This window comes from Kwoniella mangroviensis, chromosome 2 (genome assembly GCF_000507465.2).
Source record: "Kwoniella mangroviensis CBS 8507 chromosome 2, whole genome shotgun sequence".
Classification (NCBI taxonomy): Eukaryota; Fungi; Basidiomycota; class Tremellomycetes; order Tremellales; family Cryptococcaceae; genus Kwoniella; species Kwoniella mangrovensis.
Genome location: NC_088828.1, coordinates 2,320,849 through 2,336,426, shown reverse-complemented (window position 1 = coordinate 2,336,426; position 15,578 = coordinate 2,320,849). Strand labels below are relative to the sequence as shown.

At 44.6% G+C, this 15,578-nt stretch overlaps 7 protein-coding genes across 7 annotated transcripts; 2 read left to right on the top strand and 5 right to left on the bottom strand.

Annotated features, from left to right (window-relative positions):
- Positions 1–595: 595 nt before the first annotated feature.
- I203_107743 (uncharacterized protein) lies at positions 596–2,221 on the top strand (the record flags this gene model as incomplete). The annotated part of the gene is made up of 1 exon (XM_019151444.1): positions 596–2,221. One exon carries the CDS (start codon positions 596–598, stop codon positions 2,219–2,221), a length of 1,626 nt encoding a protein of 541 aa, XP_018999248.1.
- A 128-nt stretch (positions 2,222–2,349) lies between these two features.
- Positions 2,350–3,344, bottom strand: I203_107742 (uncharacterized protein; the record flags this gene model as incomplete). Its single annotated transcript, XM_019151443.1, has 2 exons — positions 2,350–2,972; positions 3,047–3,344. The coding sequence occupies 2 exons, from the start codon at positions 3,342–3,344 to the stop codon at positions 2,350–2,352; spliced, it is 921 nt and encodes a 306-aa protein (XP_018999247.1).
- Positions 3,345–4,149: 805 nt separating this feature from the next.
- Positions 4,150–5,040, bottom strand: I203_107741 (uncharacterized protein; the record flags this gene model as incomplete). The annotated part of the gene is made up of 1 exon (XM_019151442.1): positions 4,150–5,040. One exon carries the CDS (start codon positions 5,038–5,040, stop codon positions 4,150–4,152), a length of 891 nt encoding a protein of 296 aa, XP_018999246.1.
- Positions 5,041–5,905: 865 nt separating this feature from the next.
- I203_107740 (uncharacterized protein) lies at positions 5,906–7,070 on the bottom strand (the record flags this gene model as incomplete). Its single annotated transcript, XM_019151441.1, has 4 exons — positions 5,906–6,019; positions 6,096–6,215; positions 6,292–6,831; positions 6,921–7,070. The coding sequence occupies 4 exons, from the start codon at positions 7,068–7,070 to the stop codon at positions 5,906–5,908; spliced, it is 924 nt and encodes a 307-aa protein (XP_018999245.1).
- A 647-nt stretch (positions 7,071–7,717) lies between these two features.
- Positions 7,718–8,106, bottom strand: I203_107739 (uncharacterized protein; the record flags this gene model as incomplete). The annotated part of the gene is made up of 2 exons (XM_019151440.1): positions 7,718–7,769; positions 7,838–8,106. 2 exons carry the CDS (start codon positions 8,104–8,106, stop codon positions 7,718–7,720), a joined length of 321 nt encoding a protein of 106 aa, XP_018999244.1.
- A 740-nt stretch (positions 8,107–8,846) lies between these two features.
- I203_107738 (uncharacterized protein) lies at positions 8,847–11,967 on the bottom strand (the record flags this gene model as incomplete). The annotated part of the gene is made up of 6 exons (XM_019151439.1): positions 8,847–9,493; positions 9,561–9,747; positions 9,821–11,048; positions 11,101–11,491; positions 11,549–11,749; positions 11,817–11,967. The coding sequence occupies 6 exons, from the start codon at positions 11,965–11,967 to the stop codon at positions 8,847–8,849; spliced, it is 2,805 nt and encodes a 934-aa protein (XP_018999243.1).
- Positions 11,968–12,777: 810 nt separating this feature from the next.
- Positions 12,778–15,334, top strand: I203_107737 (uncharacterized protein; the record flags this gene model as incomplete). Its single annotated transcript, XM_019151438.1, has 9 exons — positions 12,778–12,877; positions 12,938–12,951; positions 13,019–13,043; positions 13,098–13,180; positions 13,253–13,624; positions 13,689–13,901; positions 13,962–14,415; positions 14,489–14,664; positions 14,753–15,334. 9 exons carry the CDS (start codon positions 12,778–12,780, stop codon positions 15,332–15,334), a joined length of 2,019 nt encoding a protein of 672 aa, XP_018999242.1.
- Positions 15,335–15,578: the final 244 nt, after the last annotated feature.

Here is a 15,578-nt window from a genome sequence, read left to right as displayed (position 1 = left end):
AACGTCCCTTTCATGTCGAAAAAGCGAATTAAGTACGCATGCCCCATGTCCCATGTCCATTTCATTGATTTTTAGGTTGTTCTCTTTAGTTTTATACATGTTTCTTTTCCCTTCCATGTTCATTCCCTGTTCGCCCACTCATCGTCATATATAAACCGGGACCCGTCATGTTATCTAGTCTGTCCATAGCATCTCTTATATCAATGCATCTATAGAAGTATGTTCTTATGATGACCTTGTTGAGATGATTCTCCCATGCAAGTGGAAATGGAATGGCTGAGTAGCAGGAGCGGTGATTTTACCGTTTCCGGTGATCGCCGATGTTGGGAGCGGTGCCTGAGTGGCAAGATGGGTGAGATGGAGAATGACGTAAGTAAACAGCAGGAGAGGAGAGCAGAGCAGAGCAACAACAACAACAAAGGAAAATGAGTACTCGTACTCAGTGTATGTGGGTAGATGCATCGAGTAAGTATATCGAGTCATCTCCATACGAGCAGATCAGATGTATGTTGCTATCTCTTTATCATTGCCAGTCTGACCCCATATCCATCGCTATCCAAGCTTTGTACCAACGACCATTCACCCATCATCCACAATGGACATCACACTCTTGCCGCCCACTCACATCCTATCAAACCATTCCCATCTGGCTTTGCTACCCTCTGCTTTACCCAAACACTGTCATCCATCCTCATCTCGTCATTCAACATCCAGCAAGTCTATAATGATGCACCCATATACACCAAAACCTCCCAAAGACGGATCATCACCTTTCACGACCCTTCCTACCGAAATTCAACTATTGATCTTATCCCACCTTGACCTATCTGACCTCTTGACCCTTCTGAGAGTATCAAAATCATTCTATTCCCTTGGCCTATCACCAACCTTACATCGCAAACTATCTTTAAACAATATACCGTCTATCATACCTCATATATTGGGGAATCACATCTTACCTTCTGTTAGAGAACTATCCATAAACCTATTCCCATTTCCTCGTAGCTATAATGGATATCATCCAAATCATCTAGGTATGCTGTTATCACAGAATATCAAACGTGGTAATACAAAATATCACCGACAGAGGAATAGCCATCTGGGTATGGTCAAATACGAAAGCGTAATCGGACCGATAATGAAACATGTTAAATTCGATCAATTGCGGATCCTCAATATCCCATTTTCATCTTCTTACCTCTCAATGTACGAGCTAGAATCGATTTTGGAAAACATATCGAGCAACATTGAGAAATTAGATCTGAGGGGGAGTTCACTATCGGGCGATAAATGGATAGAACTGTTGGGATGGGAGAAGTTTAGTAATTTGAAAGAATTAGATATGGGATTTACGAATATTCATTCATTACCTCTACCCTCTTCTAACTGCTATACCAATCTTAGGTATATATCCTTATCATCGTGTACATCCTTATCTGTCGAAACGATATCAGGATTATTCAGGGATTTGCCGATTAGTCTGGAGAAACTCGATTTATCAAGATTGGATCAAATCCCTTTTCAAACCCTATTCGACATGAAGGTGATACATGAAGATTCCACCGGAGTATTGACGCCAACGGGATTGAGGGAGATCAAATTGGTAGGGATCGATCATCTCACTAGAAGGGACATAAGGACGTTAAAGAAATGGTGGGAAAAACAGAGAAGGGATTGTTTGTCAAACACTAGTCATAGGGAACGGGGGAAGGAACGAAAGCTGTCTTTGGAATCTCAATTGGTAGATTGGACACATTCAAGAACGGAAATTGAAACTCCCGAATTGATATCAAGATCATCCACTTCGTCGGCATCTTCGTCTGCCTATTCGACGGCGAGCGAAGAAGACATTATCGATACACCTTCAACATCCTATTCATCTAGAGAGTATTCGGGATCGGACGTGAGAAGTAATCGAAAAATCATGTTACCATCTCAACATAATTTCTTACAATCACTTTCTTTCGACTCGAACTCTGCCATATCCGATAATCAATCAATCCCTCAGAGAAAGATATCGACAATCCCAAGAGCGAAGAAGAAGATCGGGTCTCAGGGTGATCACGAGGTAGATATAATATCCATCAATATCATTCATTCGGCGATATTGGAAAGTGAGGATGAAGATGGGTATAGGCAATTTATAGGTGAAGTGGTAGGAGGAACTTTGGATGTGGGTAATGAGATTCAGCCAAGGGGATATATAGAGATAGATCAGTAGTAGATTTTGGGACATGCCAGGCTATCGACTTTGCACATAGCTCAGCGGACTGCGAGAGCCACTCTATTTTCTGTCCTGGTTCTAAGGAACATCTCTCACATACTGACATAACAGTCTACGTCACGATACTAATAGGTGGGTCTTCTCGTGAAGACTCCAGAATCGACGCTATTGGTCAATACGACAGGATCGCACGACTTTAACTCATCCAGTACACCCTGTTCTACCGCATACGTTGAGACTTCTCGAGGTATCGCAAAGCCCTTGAGAGGTCCATGAATATCGTTCGACCTGATTGTTACAGATTCGCTCAATTCTTTCAACTTCTCTGCCACTTGTCTCAAAGACTCATGCGTAGCCTGAGTATCAACCTGTCTTGAATGGTCAATATAGCACCTCATTGTCCATTTCTTCTCTTCAGCGGTGGAGGACGTCCAACCAGGGAAGATGGATCCCCTGGACGATCGTCTCGTCTTGATCGCATTAGAATAAACCAAACATCCTTTCGTCCCCTCGTTCCTACACGTATCTCTAATTTCATTAAATCGTTCTAATGTATTCGGCGATACTGCAAGACCTTTACAATCCAAAAAGAACGAACCGGTAGAAGCGTCCGCTACCATCTGAGCGTATTCGTTCATCTCATTTTGGATCTTAGGCGTTAGTTCAATTGACATAGTCGCGTTGGAATGTCGTTCCGAAGCATCACCCCATCTATCTCTGGATAAATAGGCACTAGATCTTAGATCTTCTAGATATTTTCCCAAACCGTTCTCAATGGTACATACAAGGGTATTTATACTTTGATTATTGCTGAACCATCACCACAATGTACGGTATGATCGATAACGCCACTAGGAGGAGGACCATATCTTGCCATCCAACTTGTATCAGATGGGAAATGAGGTGAGAAATATATATGATGTTTTCTACCCTCTCCTGATCCTGTCCAAGGCGGTTGAGATCTACCGAGATGAGGGGACACAGAGTCTGATTGAGGTGAAGTAGCGGACTCGTAAGTTGGTGCTGAGCCATTGGCAGCCATCGTATCGATATCTTGAGGTGAGGGATCGAAAGATGTTGATCCCCTTCTTCGAAGTCGAATGGATTGTTCCGAGTTCATGGTATCACTGTGTGTTTCTTTTAATATGTGTGGTGGAAGTAGACTTTTCCTTGTTGTGAATGATGATGATAGAGGAATGGTCAATGTGATTGGAAAAAGACCAGGTCGAAGTTAGAACTGAGGCAGTATATGTACTACTGTACACTACCGTATAGGAAAGACATGACATGCATACAAGTCCGACCTTGCTGTGCAGAATGATTGAGCTTGAAGGTATGTAGAATAATGTTCGGAGAAGCAGAAGCAGAAGGAACAGACTGCTTATCGAGAGTTCACTACAAGTCATTTGAGTCTGGAAGGAAAGAAGTAACATGTGAAGAAGAGAATTTTAAGAATGGAGTGGAGAAAGGAACAATTGAAACGCCGTGAAATATCTTAACAATGTCCTACACTCCGACACTGTACGATGATCGAAATCGTAGATTTTGCAAATTGAGCTGATTGCACTGCCAGCTGATCAGTCACCCAGAAAGACCTGGGTATCATATGGACTGAGTCTACTGCAATGTGAAGAACTTCAATTTTTCCCTGTCCATTAACATCGTTCCTTCGGACAAAGGAGAAAAAAACATGTTACTGTAGATCAGGGGCGAAAGCAGAACTTCGCCTGATCGGACTCTCATCAAGTTATGTTCTGTAAATGCTGCATTCTACATATCATTCGGTCTCCGGTCATTTCGTTTGTCTGTATCTGAAATGAGAATTGTGCTCAGAGAATAGACCACATCACCGTATCAGCGGGCCAACAAAGATATATATGGCAAATGCGATCCCTCTAATTGTACCTTCACACTCTCCGCCACTTCTACTCCTCACTGCGTGTCCAGCTCTCACAAGAAACCAACCCATCGAGGACTTTTTTCGAAACTTTATGGATCGAAAACCCTCTGGACCTAGCCATCAACTCCATATGTTCTCTATCAGATGCGAAACCCAACCTGTCCAGACTGGCAGCCAGGCGCTGTAAATCATCTCGGTCTCCCTGAACCATTGAGAGATCGCTTGAATAATTGATGTAAAATCTAATTGACGCTGAGCTTTTGCCACTCTCTCCCGAAACCTGATTCTGAGATTGGACTGTTGACTCGCCTTGCTCGTAATCTTGCATACTGAACTTGTTTGACCATCGTCTGATAAGAGGTATCAACCCAAAACTGGCATTGGCGTACTTAGGATCTTTCAAAGAATAGATCAAACATCCTCTACTAAGCTCTTTATTCACCTTTTTCTGAATAGACTTCAAATCCTTCATCGTTTTCCCATCCATAAATGTCAATACACAAGGCTGATCCGTGTAATTCCTATTTCTCAACCGATCAGTAACATCCTCAATCGACTTCTCACAATCATTTTTCTCTCTTCTGTAAGCCTTGTAATCTTCATAATGACCCGCTAAAGAGTTATACAGAAGCCTCGTCGATTGTTCGGTATAATTTTGTATTGAAATCCCACTCTCCTTCCAATCTTTATATGTACCACTATGAATGACCGTATCGCATATTCTACTTAGAGGTAAGCGCGCCTCCATATTATATTGAAGGTTGAAATCCAATGGGCGAGGATGGAAATATACCGTGGTAGGTGTATCACCGTCCCTGCCAAGTTTGTAGGGTGGTACAGGATCTGTAGAAGTTTCTTGATAGCTAGGTCTGGATTCCTGGTCCTGATTAGCGTCAGGCTTGGTTGATATCGACATTTTCTTCTGGTGTGCGGGACTGTGTACACTGTGCACTCTGAAAAACCAGATACGCGGACAAATCGTGAACGAATCGAAATTGCAAGTAGTATGATACCCTTTTTGAGCAGGTTAAACAGAACAGAACGGAAGTAAGATAGAAACACTAGTCAATGTCATAGGACGGAGAAGTTGATGATCATCTTGAGGTTCAGTATCCTTTCATATAGAGGTGGCCATAATTGAATAACTTCCGGTCGGAGGCTGGCTAGTGTACTTTGTATAAAATTTGACCAGTCAAAGTCTAAGGACGTCGCACTGGAGGTCAACAGTCGCACTGTACATCCTTTGTTTTGCATCATGCCAGTGGTCTTCTCTCACCTCCAGGGTCCCCTCTTTCCATGGATGACCAGGGATCAACTACAATTACAGTAGGCTGAACATCATTAAGAGGATTTAATGTACTTTGGTTGTCGTTCTGTTGATCATTCTGTTGAAAGAATTCGAAGGGGAGCATGGGTTTCTCGAGTACCAAACGTCATTTCTGCCCAGCATGTTCTGGAAGGCCTGCATTCGAGTCAAACAGATCAAAGGATGAGGATGAGGATGTTCTACCTACTCCAAAATGCACCGTACATGATGTGTACTTGTCGCTATGTGGCGCAGAATTTAGCGTCTCCGCGCTCTTCTTTTCTCACTGCGGTGTAGTGCAACGTATAGGCACTATCACTGTAGATTATCGATCGGACACGGAGATGATCATTTATGATACTGTATCCTGGAGTACAATGGAGAGACAAATGAACATGCATCTGACTCATAATCAAGCTTCTGTTATATGTGACCCCTCAAGGGATGGTCGTTCACATATCTACACCTCTTCGCTTCATTGACGAGAATCAGCGCTTTTAGAGGTCAGAGGACGATAAGACTCAAGTGCGTAGGTCATATCGCCGGCTCGTGCGTTGCGGGGTAAGAAGGGTGTTTCGTGGCGGTATCGCTATAACATGACCGGAAAGGGGCATAGAAACGTTAAGCTTTAGGAAAAAGAATAGAAATTCAGAAGAATGACTCACTTCATCATCATTATCAATGGTAATTACCATGTCTTCTTCAGCCGAGGGTTCGCAGTCCGAAGGATTCGGTATCTCTGTGGCACTGGAATCTGTGACTTTCAAGACATGAGTGTTGTATGACTAGAGGGATGTTTCAAGGACGGATCAGCCGAAGCTTTGCAAAGACATCCCGACAGGACGAGCACGTCCGTCTTACATTGACTGGTCTACCAGGAATAGAAGGCAATTCCTCCATTATTGACCTAAAAGTCTTTATCTCATCCTCATCCAAAAACACATACCCATAATCTTCATATTCCCTTAATTTCTTGCCCAACCTCTCATCTAAAGGGTATATCGCACGTAATGGCCAACCCTTGATAGATTGTTCAGTACTATTAGCATACTCGCTCAACTCCTTCAACGCCATCTCTCGATCTTCTTCATCTTTCATATAACTTGACTTCGTTATGCCCAACTCGGTTAATCTACCTCCATTTGTAATTTCTTTGTTGATTGTAGAATTGGATTTTCGAGGAATGACCATCACCCCTTTCCTACCCTTTGGATATAAAGACCGTTTGATCTTCATTAGTGAATCATAATCATCATTTGATACTCTTTGGATTCTGATCTTACCATTTCCGAGACAAGAATATGGATACTGATCCAGACAATTCTGAAATATCGAATTCAGTTCTAGGTCAACTTGTTTAGCTATATCTTCAGATTGGACGGAATCATACCACTTTCTCTCCTGTTTGAGTTTGGTATAAGCCGATTCATTACTTTCTCAAGTCCTCTCGTAACAGCTGAGACTATTCCTGTCCGTCCGTCAGTCCGTACCACAGTGAAAGTCTCTGATTGGTTTGTGCCGTTTCTTGATTTAGGACAATATAGGATCACCGAACTTTCCGTAGGTCCAGAATCACCAGAAGGTGTGGTTTTGAAGATCTCGCTGATCAGATCTACATTACCCCAACTCGAAGGGGTCATAATGGCAGGAGAATCAGCTTGCATGATATATTGTCTTATGTGGGAGGTTGCGATGAATCGAGAAGGGGTTTTAGAGCAAGTGAACAGTGAGATGGTAAGAAGTCTGATAGTATATACGTATATATATACATATAGCTTCTTTAAAGGAACGGGAATGAGGTTTGTCTGCAGAAGAGTGGGGAGTACATCTACAGGTATGATCCATTCGTGCCGTTTCACTTCCCGCACAGTGGCATAATGACAAAACGTGTATGAGATCCGGATCCTTTGGGTACTCGTATAGGCTCATGGTCGATTCAGAGGACGTTCGCATTCTTTACCAGGTAAATGCTGACTCGATGGACTTCAGTGGAGGACATCATCATTTCGGATTGATGCGTTGAAAAGTCCGCCTCCGGGCAGGCTGAACGAATGACTGAATGAGCTTGCATCCATTTGGCACATATCAGAAGTCGCATCTTATTCATGAATCGAAAATCAGTGTAAATAAAGCCTCCTCGGAGGAATGAAGAGCGGATGGCTTCACTCTGTATCCTAAATCAAGAAAGGCAAGTTCAAAACACCCTGATTCTTCACCTCAATAGAGAGCACATCGTCATCCTGCGTTACTTGGATCTTATTCCTAACTTTTTCCGCACTCTCTTCCATCATCTCCCACTCCGCTCAGGCTGAACATACCCTTTTCTAGTCTCGTGGAAGCTGAGGATAGAAGCAGCAGATCCGGTCAATTTGACCGAATTAGCGATTGACTCGTACTCATCCAACACCTCTTGAGTAACAGGAAAGAAGGTGATATCTTCTTAATGGCTTCGTACCTATACACCGACATGGAAGGTTCAGCAGCTTCCATCACGGCTTCTGAACTTTGATAAAGACCACTCGAATGGGCTCTGTGAGCATCCTCGATATAACTCTTCCAAGCTTCCGGGTTTGCTCTGGAGCTGCCTTGATACACTGAGAAATTTACGGAGGGCCAAGTACCAGGCCACTTGGGACCTACCGAATAAAGGATATACGGTTTATGATAGGAAGACATATCGGGCGATGAGGCTGGTGGGATCACGATCTGGTACGATGTCTTAGTGGAGAAATGTATTTTTTGTTGAAAAAAATAATAAATCGAAAGTGATAGAATTCAACAAGCTCAAATGGTGAGTAAAGAAAAAGAAAAGAGATATATACAACTTACATGGTATATATATTTGCAGCCGCCTCCTATACACTGCCTTCTAGTCGAACTTGGTTCTCTCCCCCTTTAACAGAAAGGATGGCATGGTCCACCGTCTTTTGTCCGATGCTGAGCCGGGTGAATGTCATCGAAGGTCAGCTCGAAACGCTGAAGAGGGTGGCTCCAGCTCGTTACAGTAGGATACCGAAAAGAGTGAAAGATGCACATCAATAGCCGATTGGATGATATTGTCATAAATTATCACTAATAGTTCAAGGAATAGATCATGCATCACGTTTCCATAAATGTGAAAAGAAAGAGAAAATACATATATACATATATAATTCTTTTGACTTTGTTTTGATCAATGATCGATAAATTGAAAAATCTAATTTATACGATTTGCTAATTGCGTTTGATGATTGATAAACAATGATAATTTATCCTTTTTGGTCAATCAGTGATTTCCACGTTGGACAGAGAGACAAGAAATGAAGAAATGAAGTAAAGATGGGAATTTCAGAGAGAGGTGATTATTGAATTGGTGTATTTATGATTGTCATCTCATTGAACTCGATGACTGGTCGAGTGTCTCCAATGCCGACCACCTATTGTTGCCAATGTTGATAACCATTTCTCGAACCGTAATGTCCCGCAGCACCATAATGGCTCCAATCTTGAGCGCCATATCCTCCAGCTCCGGCGTTGTTACCATATGGATAAGAGTTGAACCCTTGTTGAGCAGCCGCTTGAGGGTTGGTATTGGTCTGTTGGATGGGATTTCTGACTCCAGCACCTTGTTGAGATTGAGATTTGAATCCATCATCGGGTGTAGCAGCTTGAGGTCTAGCTGATCCAGCCGATCCAGCACCAGCACCAGCTCCGGCACCAGTGGTGGAAGCGGTAGAAGTGGAAGATCCGAGGAAATTGTGTAAACCACTTTGTTGAGAGTTATATGATCCAGGCGCTAAGGTGTTTTGGCCTTGTCCCTGAGTTTGTCCTTGAGAGCCAGGAGTGTTCTGTTGGTGTACCTTGCTATCTCCATATCTACCTAAACCACCTCCAAATGATTGATCATCGTAGGCTGCCGAGGAAGGGTAAGATGGTGGTCCACCGTATGGCGAGTGGCTCGAGGGAGGTTGAGGCTTGTTACCCTGAATAGGAGCAGGGGGAGCTTGAGGTGCAGGTTGACCGTACAAGTTTCGTTGAGCCAATGGATAGTATTGTTGGAAACCAGCTTGAGGAGCTTGACCATCTGTTCACATGATTCAGATCAATCAGCGATCAGACAAATAAAGTATGCTTGCGCGAACGTAACTTACATTGGTAGTATGGGTTGTAAGGACCTTGTTGGTAGTAACCCATGTTACCCATTTGAGAGTAGTATCCGCTTTGTTGATGAGGAGGTTGACTGGGAGCAGAAGGAGTATGAGAGGGAGCAGGAGCAGCAGGTTTAGGCTCGTCAACGGGGGGTCGGGGGTAGCCACTGGCAGAGTACGAATCGTAAGCCTATGTATCGAAAAAATATGATCAGCATTACATTTTCTTAATAGAACAGACAGCAACGATAGCTGACACTTACTCTGTGAGAAGCACCGTATGGGTCGTTGGCCTGGGTGTGTTGGGTCTGCTGTTGAGCTGGTTGACCGAACAAATGGGATTGTTGACCAAAAGTACCGAACGGTGTATCGTAAGGACTTGAGGTGGGCTGCTGGGCTTGTTGGGCGGATTGCTGAGCCTGACCTTGTTGACCTTGAGGTTCGTTGGTCTGTTGTTGAGCTTGAGAGCCGATTGGATTGTAGAAATCCTGTTGTCTGTAATATTGGTTGGCTTGGTGAGAAGGGTGAAGACCTTGATCTTGGGATTGCGAATGGGCAGGAGCTTGTTGTTGCTGAAGATATTGGTAAGTTTGCATTTGTTGTTGAAGAGTCTGGTGGGGAGAGGTGTAAGATGGCTGTTGAGCTTGGGGTTGAGTTTGGGTTTGAGCGGATTGAGAGGATGGTTGAGAGTAGAATGGGGCAGAAGGGGCAGGGGGAGCAGGAGCCGCTTGCTGTTGAGCTGGGGCTGAGGGTTGAGTAGATCGGACAGGAGATGCGGCAATTGGCGCAGGAGCGGGGGCAACTTGAGCGGGAGTCTCTTGCTTAGCTGGCTCAGCAGCAGGAACAGGTGAATCCACACCGTCACCATTTATACCACCGAAACTGAGGGAACCGAATTGCATTTCCATACCAGCGAGACCGGAACCAGCAGTAGGAGGGAGTACGACACCTTGACCCTCGGCATCCTTGTATCTTTGAGCAGCTCGCGAGCTGGATCTTGGCTGTTGAGCAGCTTGAACTCCTGGGGCAGCCTTGGATACAACGCTGTTGAATCCTGGTGGACCTTGGTAGGTGGTAACTGGTTCGGGAGCGACAGCCGGTTGAGTGTCGGTCTTCGCCCATTCAGGCTGAGCGCCGGAACCAGCGATAGCGGGGTCAGATTCCCAAGCGTCGGTGGAAGCTTCGGGTTGGGCGGGAACAGTCTCTTCAGGCAGGAGATCCTCCGCAGGTTTAGCGGTAAATGGTTCTTCGGCAGCGGGTGCTTCCTCTATAGCAGCGGCAGCTTCTTCTACTTCTTCAGGTGCAGGCGCGTCTCCCAAAGCCTCGACTTCTTCAGCAGGTGTTTCTTCTAAAGCTTCGGGTGCGACATGTCCTTCATCCTGAGCAACAGGCTCATCGGAAGTTATGGTGGGGTCCGCTTCTGGTTCTGGGATGGGTTCTGGTACGACTGGTGCAGGAGGTGGAGGAGCAGGTTTTGGTTTCTCGACGGGTCTAGAGAAAGCGGTCAGCAATGACAGTCGTTCGTGAAACGCTGTAGACTCACTTGGCGATCTGAGCCCAAGTCAACTTAGGCTTAGCAGCAGGAGGAACGGAGGAACCAGCGACCTGTACTGGCTTCTCGATATCTTTTTGCCAGCCGGTACCACCAGCTTTAGCAGCCTTTTCTAATTCCTTTGGTGCGGGGGCATCACCCCATCCACCAGATGCTGAGAAATCCTCACCTTTGCTTGTGTCAGCGATGGCGGCATTTTCACCTTCTTGATCCTCGGCCGAAGTAGCTTGTTGAACTTGGTTGGCCCATCCTTCTGTGGTCGTAGCAGTTGTGGTAGGGAATTCATCGGATGTGGTGGCCTTTGAATGTCCGTTTACATTGCTTAGTGCACCTCTTCCACCTCTGAATCCACCTCGTCCACCACGTCCACCTCTGAATGGATCTGCAGTACAAAGCGTCAGTACATTGTGAAATGCCAAGAACGAAAAGTCACACTAACCTCCTCCACGTCCACCTCTACCACCTCTGGCACCACCACGTCCACCCCTAGTTGGTCTATCACCCCTTGAAGCGAATCCTTCACCGTTCACGTTCTCCCAACCACCTGTATCGGCGTTCCTGTTTGAATGACCTTTTTGGTGAGTTTCCTTTGACTTGGCTGGCTTCTTTTTTGAAGCTGAAGTGAATTGTGATGCACGGCCTATCCAAACAGAGTTAGATGGTCAGTACTCTGTCTGACGAACTTTGTGGAATGAAGTGATAGATACCTTCTGTGATGCTCAAAGCGGCTTCTTCGACATTTCCTTTCGTATCTTGCAGAGTGAATGCTAAATCACTTTCATCCCATGTTGGGAAGATTGCTTGAAGCTGAGCAAGCTGTGACGAGTACTTGCCAGCCAGTTGATCGACTGATGCCATTGTGGATATGTGGGATAAGGATGAGGGAGGGATGAGATGATGGGTGATTGATCGACCTTTATAGAACTTGTTGGATGGAACAGTTGTCGAAACCAAAAGAGAAGATGGAGTCTTGTCCGAAACAGTAGTTTGATCTTGATCTGATAGGAACCTTGAAACAAGGACAAGAATGTCAAGGAGCTAAATCAAATGTGAATGTTGGTATCGGTTCTTTTTTTTGTTCACCTGTTACACGAATGTGAGGTGTAGATGGGAATGAGTCCGTTGCTCCTGGTGAGGTGATGATTGATGGTTTAGCGATGTTCCCTGTTCTCCCTCCGAGCCTAGTATTCTTCCTACTGCCGCATCTACCAGGGTCTCCGCGTGCGTTCAACCTAATGTATCCACGCACTGCCACACTCGCATCCATCCATCCCACCCATCCCATGTCCGACATTCACCGATCCTATGTATGCATGCAACCAAGCTCAAGCACGCGACTGGCATTATCACTCTCCCCATGGGCTCAATATGCCACATCACACAATCCCCTCGAAGGTGGATATTTTTGTTTTCCCAGATGATCGATAATTTTGAAAATTTAACCGGTCCACTCTGATCAGTTCACTCACATCATAGTAGAGCAGCATTAACCTGCACCCAACTACTCAGCCTTAGTTCGACATTCTCGCTTTGGTAGATTGATAGACGGCTCTGGTCCCTCATCACCTTCCTCGCAAGGCTACCTTCCCTCGCTCACAAGTACTCCTCGACAAGAGATACCCTCTTCTTCCTGTTTCCCTCGCCACCTCCAGAAACACACCAGCCAATATGTCGTCCGTAGCTGGCTTACAACGGATCGCCCCCGTCCCGACCTCGTCGGACTTCATAGACATTGTGCTCAATGCTACTATGAGAAAGACCCCTACCGGTGAGCTGAAAAATGCTCTCGTTTTTGTAGATTTTCAGCTAATAATGTGATTATCCTCAGTCATCCATAAGAATGTGAGCCAGATATAACGCAGAATTACTGAAACACACCATCGATTTGTACTGACTTGTTCGTTTTCAGTTCAAAATCTCTCGTATCAGAAATTGTGAGCTACCTGTTCCCAATGTCAGATATAGCTCTATGCTAACGTTTTTCACAGTCTACATGCGAAAGGTCAAATTCACACAAGATACCTTCGATGAGAAATTAGGCAAGATCATCTCTGAATTCCCTGTCCTCGATGTAAGCATCAACCGCCTAATTTCTTCCTTGTTCAGTTTGTGTCATTGGCTGACCTTGTATGTCTTCTCACAGAACTTACATCCCTTCTTATCGTCACTCTTGAACGTGTTATACGACAAAAACCACTACAAACTTGCTTTAGGTCAAATCAACACTGCCAGACACTTGATCTCCCAAGTATCTAAAGATTACAATCGATTACTCAAATTCGGTGATTCATTATACAGATGTAAACAATTGAAGAAGGCTGCTTTGGGTCGTATGGCAACCATCATGAGAAGACAGAAAGATCCTTTAGCATATCTCGAACAAGTCAGACAACATATCTCGAGATTGCCCGCTATCGACCCCAATACTAGAACTTTACTTATCTGCGGTTACCCAAATGTAGGAAAGAGTAGTTTCGTAAACAAGATTACTAGAGCGGATGTTGATGTTCAACCTGTACGTATACAAAAACCATCTCCAGCTCGATCGATGTTGCTAATTGTAAATTATGGTTGGTTAGTATGCCTTCACCACTAAATCCCTTTTCGTCGGTCATATGGATTACAAATACCTTAGATGGCAAGTGATCGATACCCCTGGTGTACTTGATCACCCATTGGAGGAAATGAACACCATCGAAATGCAATCTATCACCGCTTTGGCTCATTTGCGAAGTGCCGTCTTGTACTTCATGGATTTGAGTGAACAGTGTGGATATACAATCGAAGCTCAGGTTAGTTGAACTGCTGTCGTAAACCTTGCCATCCCACTAATAATCTTACCTCACCCATAGTGCAAACTCTTCCATTCCATCAAACCTCTTTTCACCAACAAACCCACCATCCTCGTGATCAACAAGATCGATATCGTCAGACTTGCCGATCTATCCCCAGAGAACCGTGCTTTCGTTGATACCATCTTATCTGACAAATCGGTCATTGTCGTTGAAGCCTCGACATACTCTGAAGAAGGTGTAATGGATGTTAGGAACGTCGCATGTGATGCTTTGTTAGCTCACAGAGTCGAGCAAAAACTCAAGGGAAATAGAATTGAGTTGGTTGCCAATAAAATACACGTCGCGGTACCTCAGAAGAGAGATGATTTGGAGAGAAAACCATTCATCCCTGATGCGGTCAAACATAAAGTCAAGTATGATAAAGAAGATCCTAACAGGAGGAGATTACAGAGAGATGAAGAGCAAGAGATGGAATTGTCCGGTATGGGTATTTACTCTGCCGATACCAAGAGTGAGTGATTCATCTACTCGTTACCATCTCATGTAGAATTCCGCTGATTTCAGGGCTGTACCGCGTCTCGTAGAGGATTACATCCTTGCCGACGATTCGTGGAAATATGATAAAATCCCTGAATTCCTTAATGGGAAGAACATCGCAGACTTTATCGATCCTGATATCGCTGAGAAATTGGATGCCTTAGAAAGGGAAGAAGAGGCTCTGGAAGCTCAAGGATTCTATGAATCCGATGAGTCTGAGATGGTGAGTGGTACTTTCTCATCACAGCTTATATTCTCATACATAACTTCAGTTGGGTATTAGCAAATACTGATTATGTATGATATCTCAGCTCGACTCTGACGAAGAAGAATTCCGAGATGCTGCCGCTCAAATCGAGAAGAAGAAAGCTTCAATCAAGAAGATATCCCAGGAGAAGAATCACTTACAAAACCGACCCATCATCCCAAGAAAGAAGAAGCACGTCACTCTATCGGAATTCACAACCGGTATGAGGAAATCAGGACATGATCCTTTGGTACTTGAGAAACGTGCTGCGCGATTGATGGAGAAGAAGAAAGAAGCTTGGGAAGCTGCTGAGGCTCGTGATGCCGCTGCCGAAGCTGCCGTCGAAGGTGATATGGACGTTGATATGGATGAGGGTGTGGTTGAAGATTCAAGTCGACCATCGAAAGGTAAACCGATTAGGACGAAGAGTGGAATGGCCGTTTCACGTGCTCCTCGATCGAATAGACAGATGGCCGGTTTAGCTACGATAGGTCAATCTGACAAAGCCAACGAGTTGAGAGATTTCGCACAGAGATTACCAAATAGATTGGCCAAAGCTTCTGAATCGGATAGACACGTTCCTATAACCAGACCTAAATGGATGTTGGCTGGTAAGAGAAAGGGAGGAAAGACCGATAGGCGATAGATAGACCTTGTTTTGGGGGATTCAGTATCTGATTCTATTTGTGTGTATTTATAGCGTTTTTATACATATACCAATTTTTGGATGTGATGGATAGTATATTTCCTGCTTGCATCGAATTCACCTATTACATGGCTCACTCTGAAACGCAATGCGGTGACCTACTGCAAGTATACTGCACCGATACTGGATGACAGGTATTCACTGATTGAAATATGCCAGACTAAGCCGTAGCTGTGTCATGGCT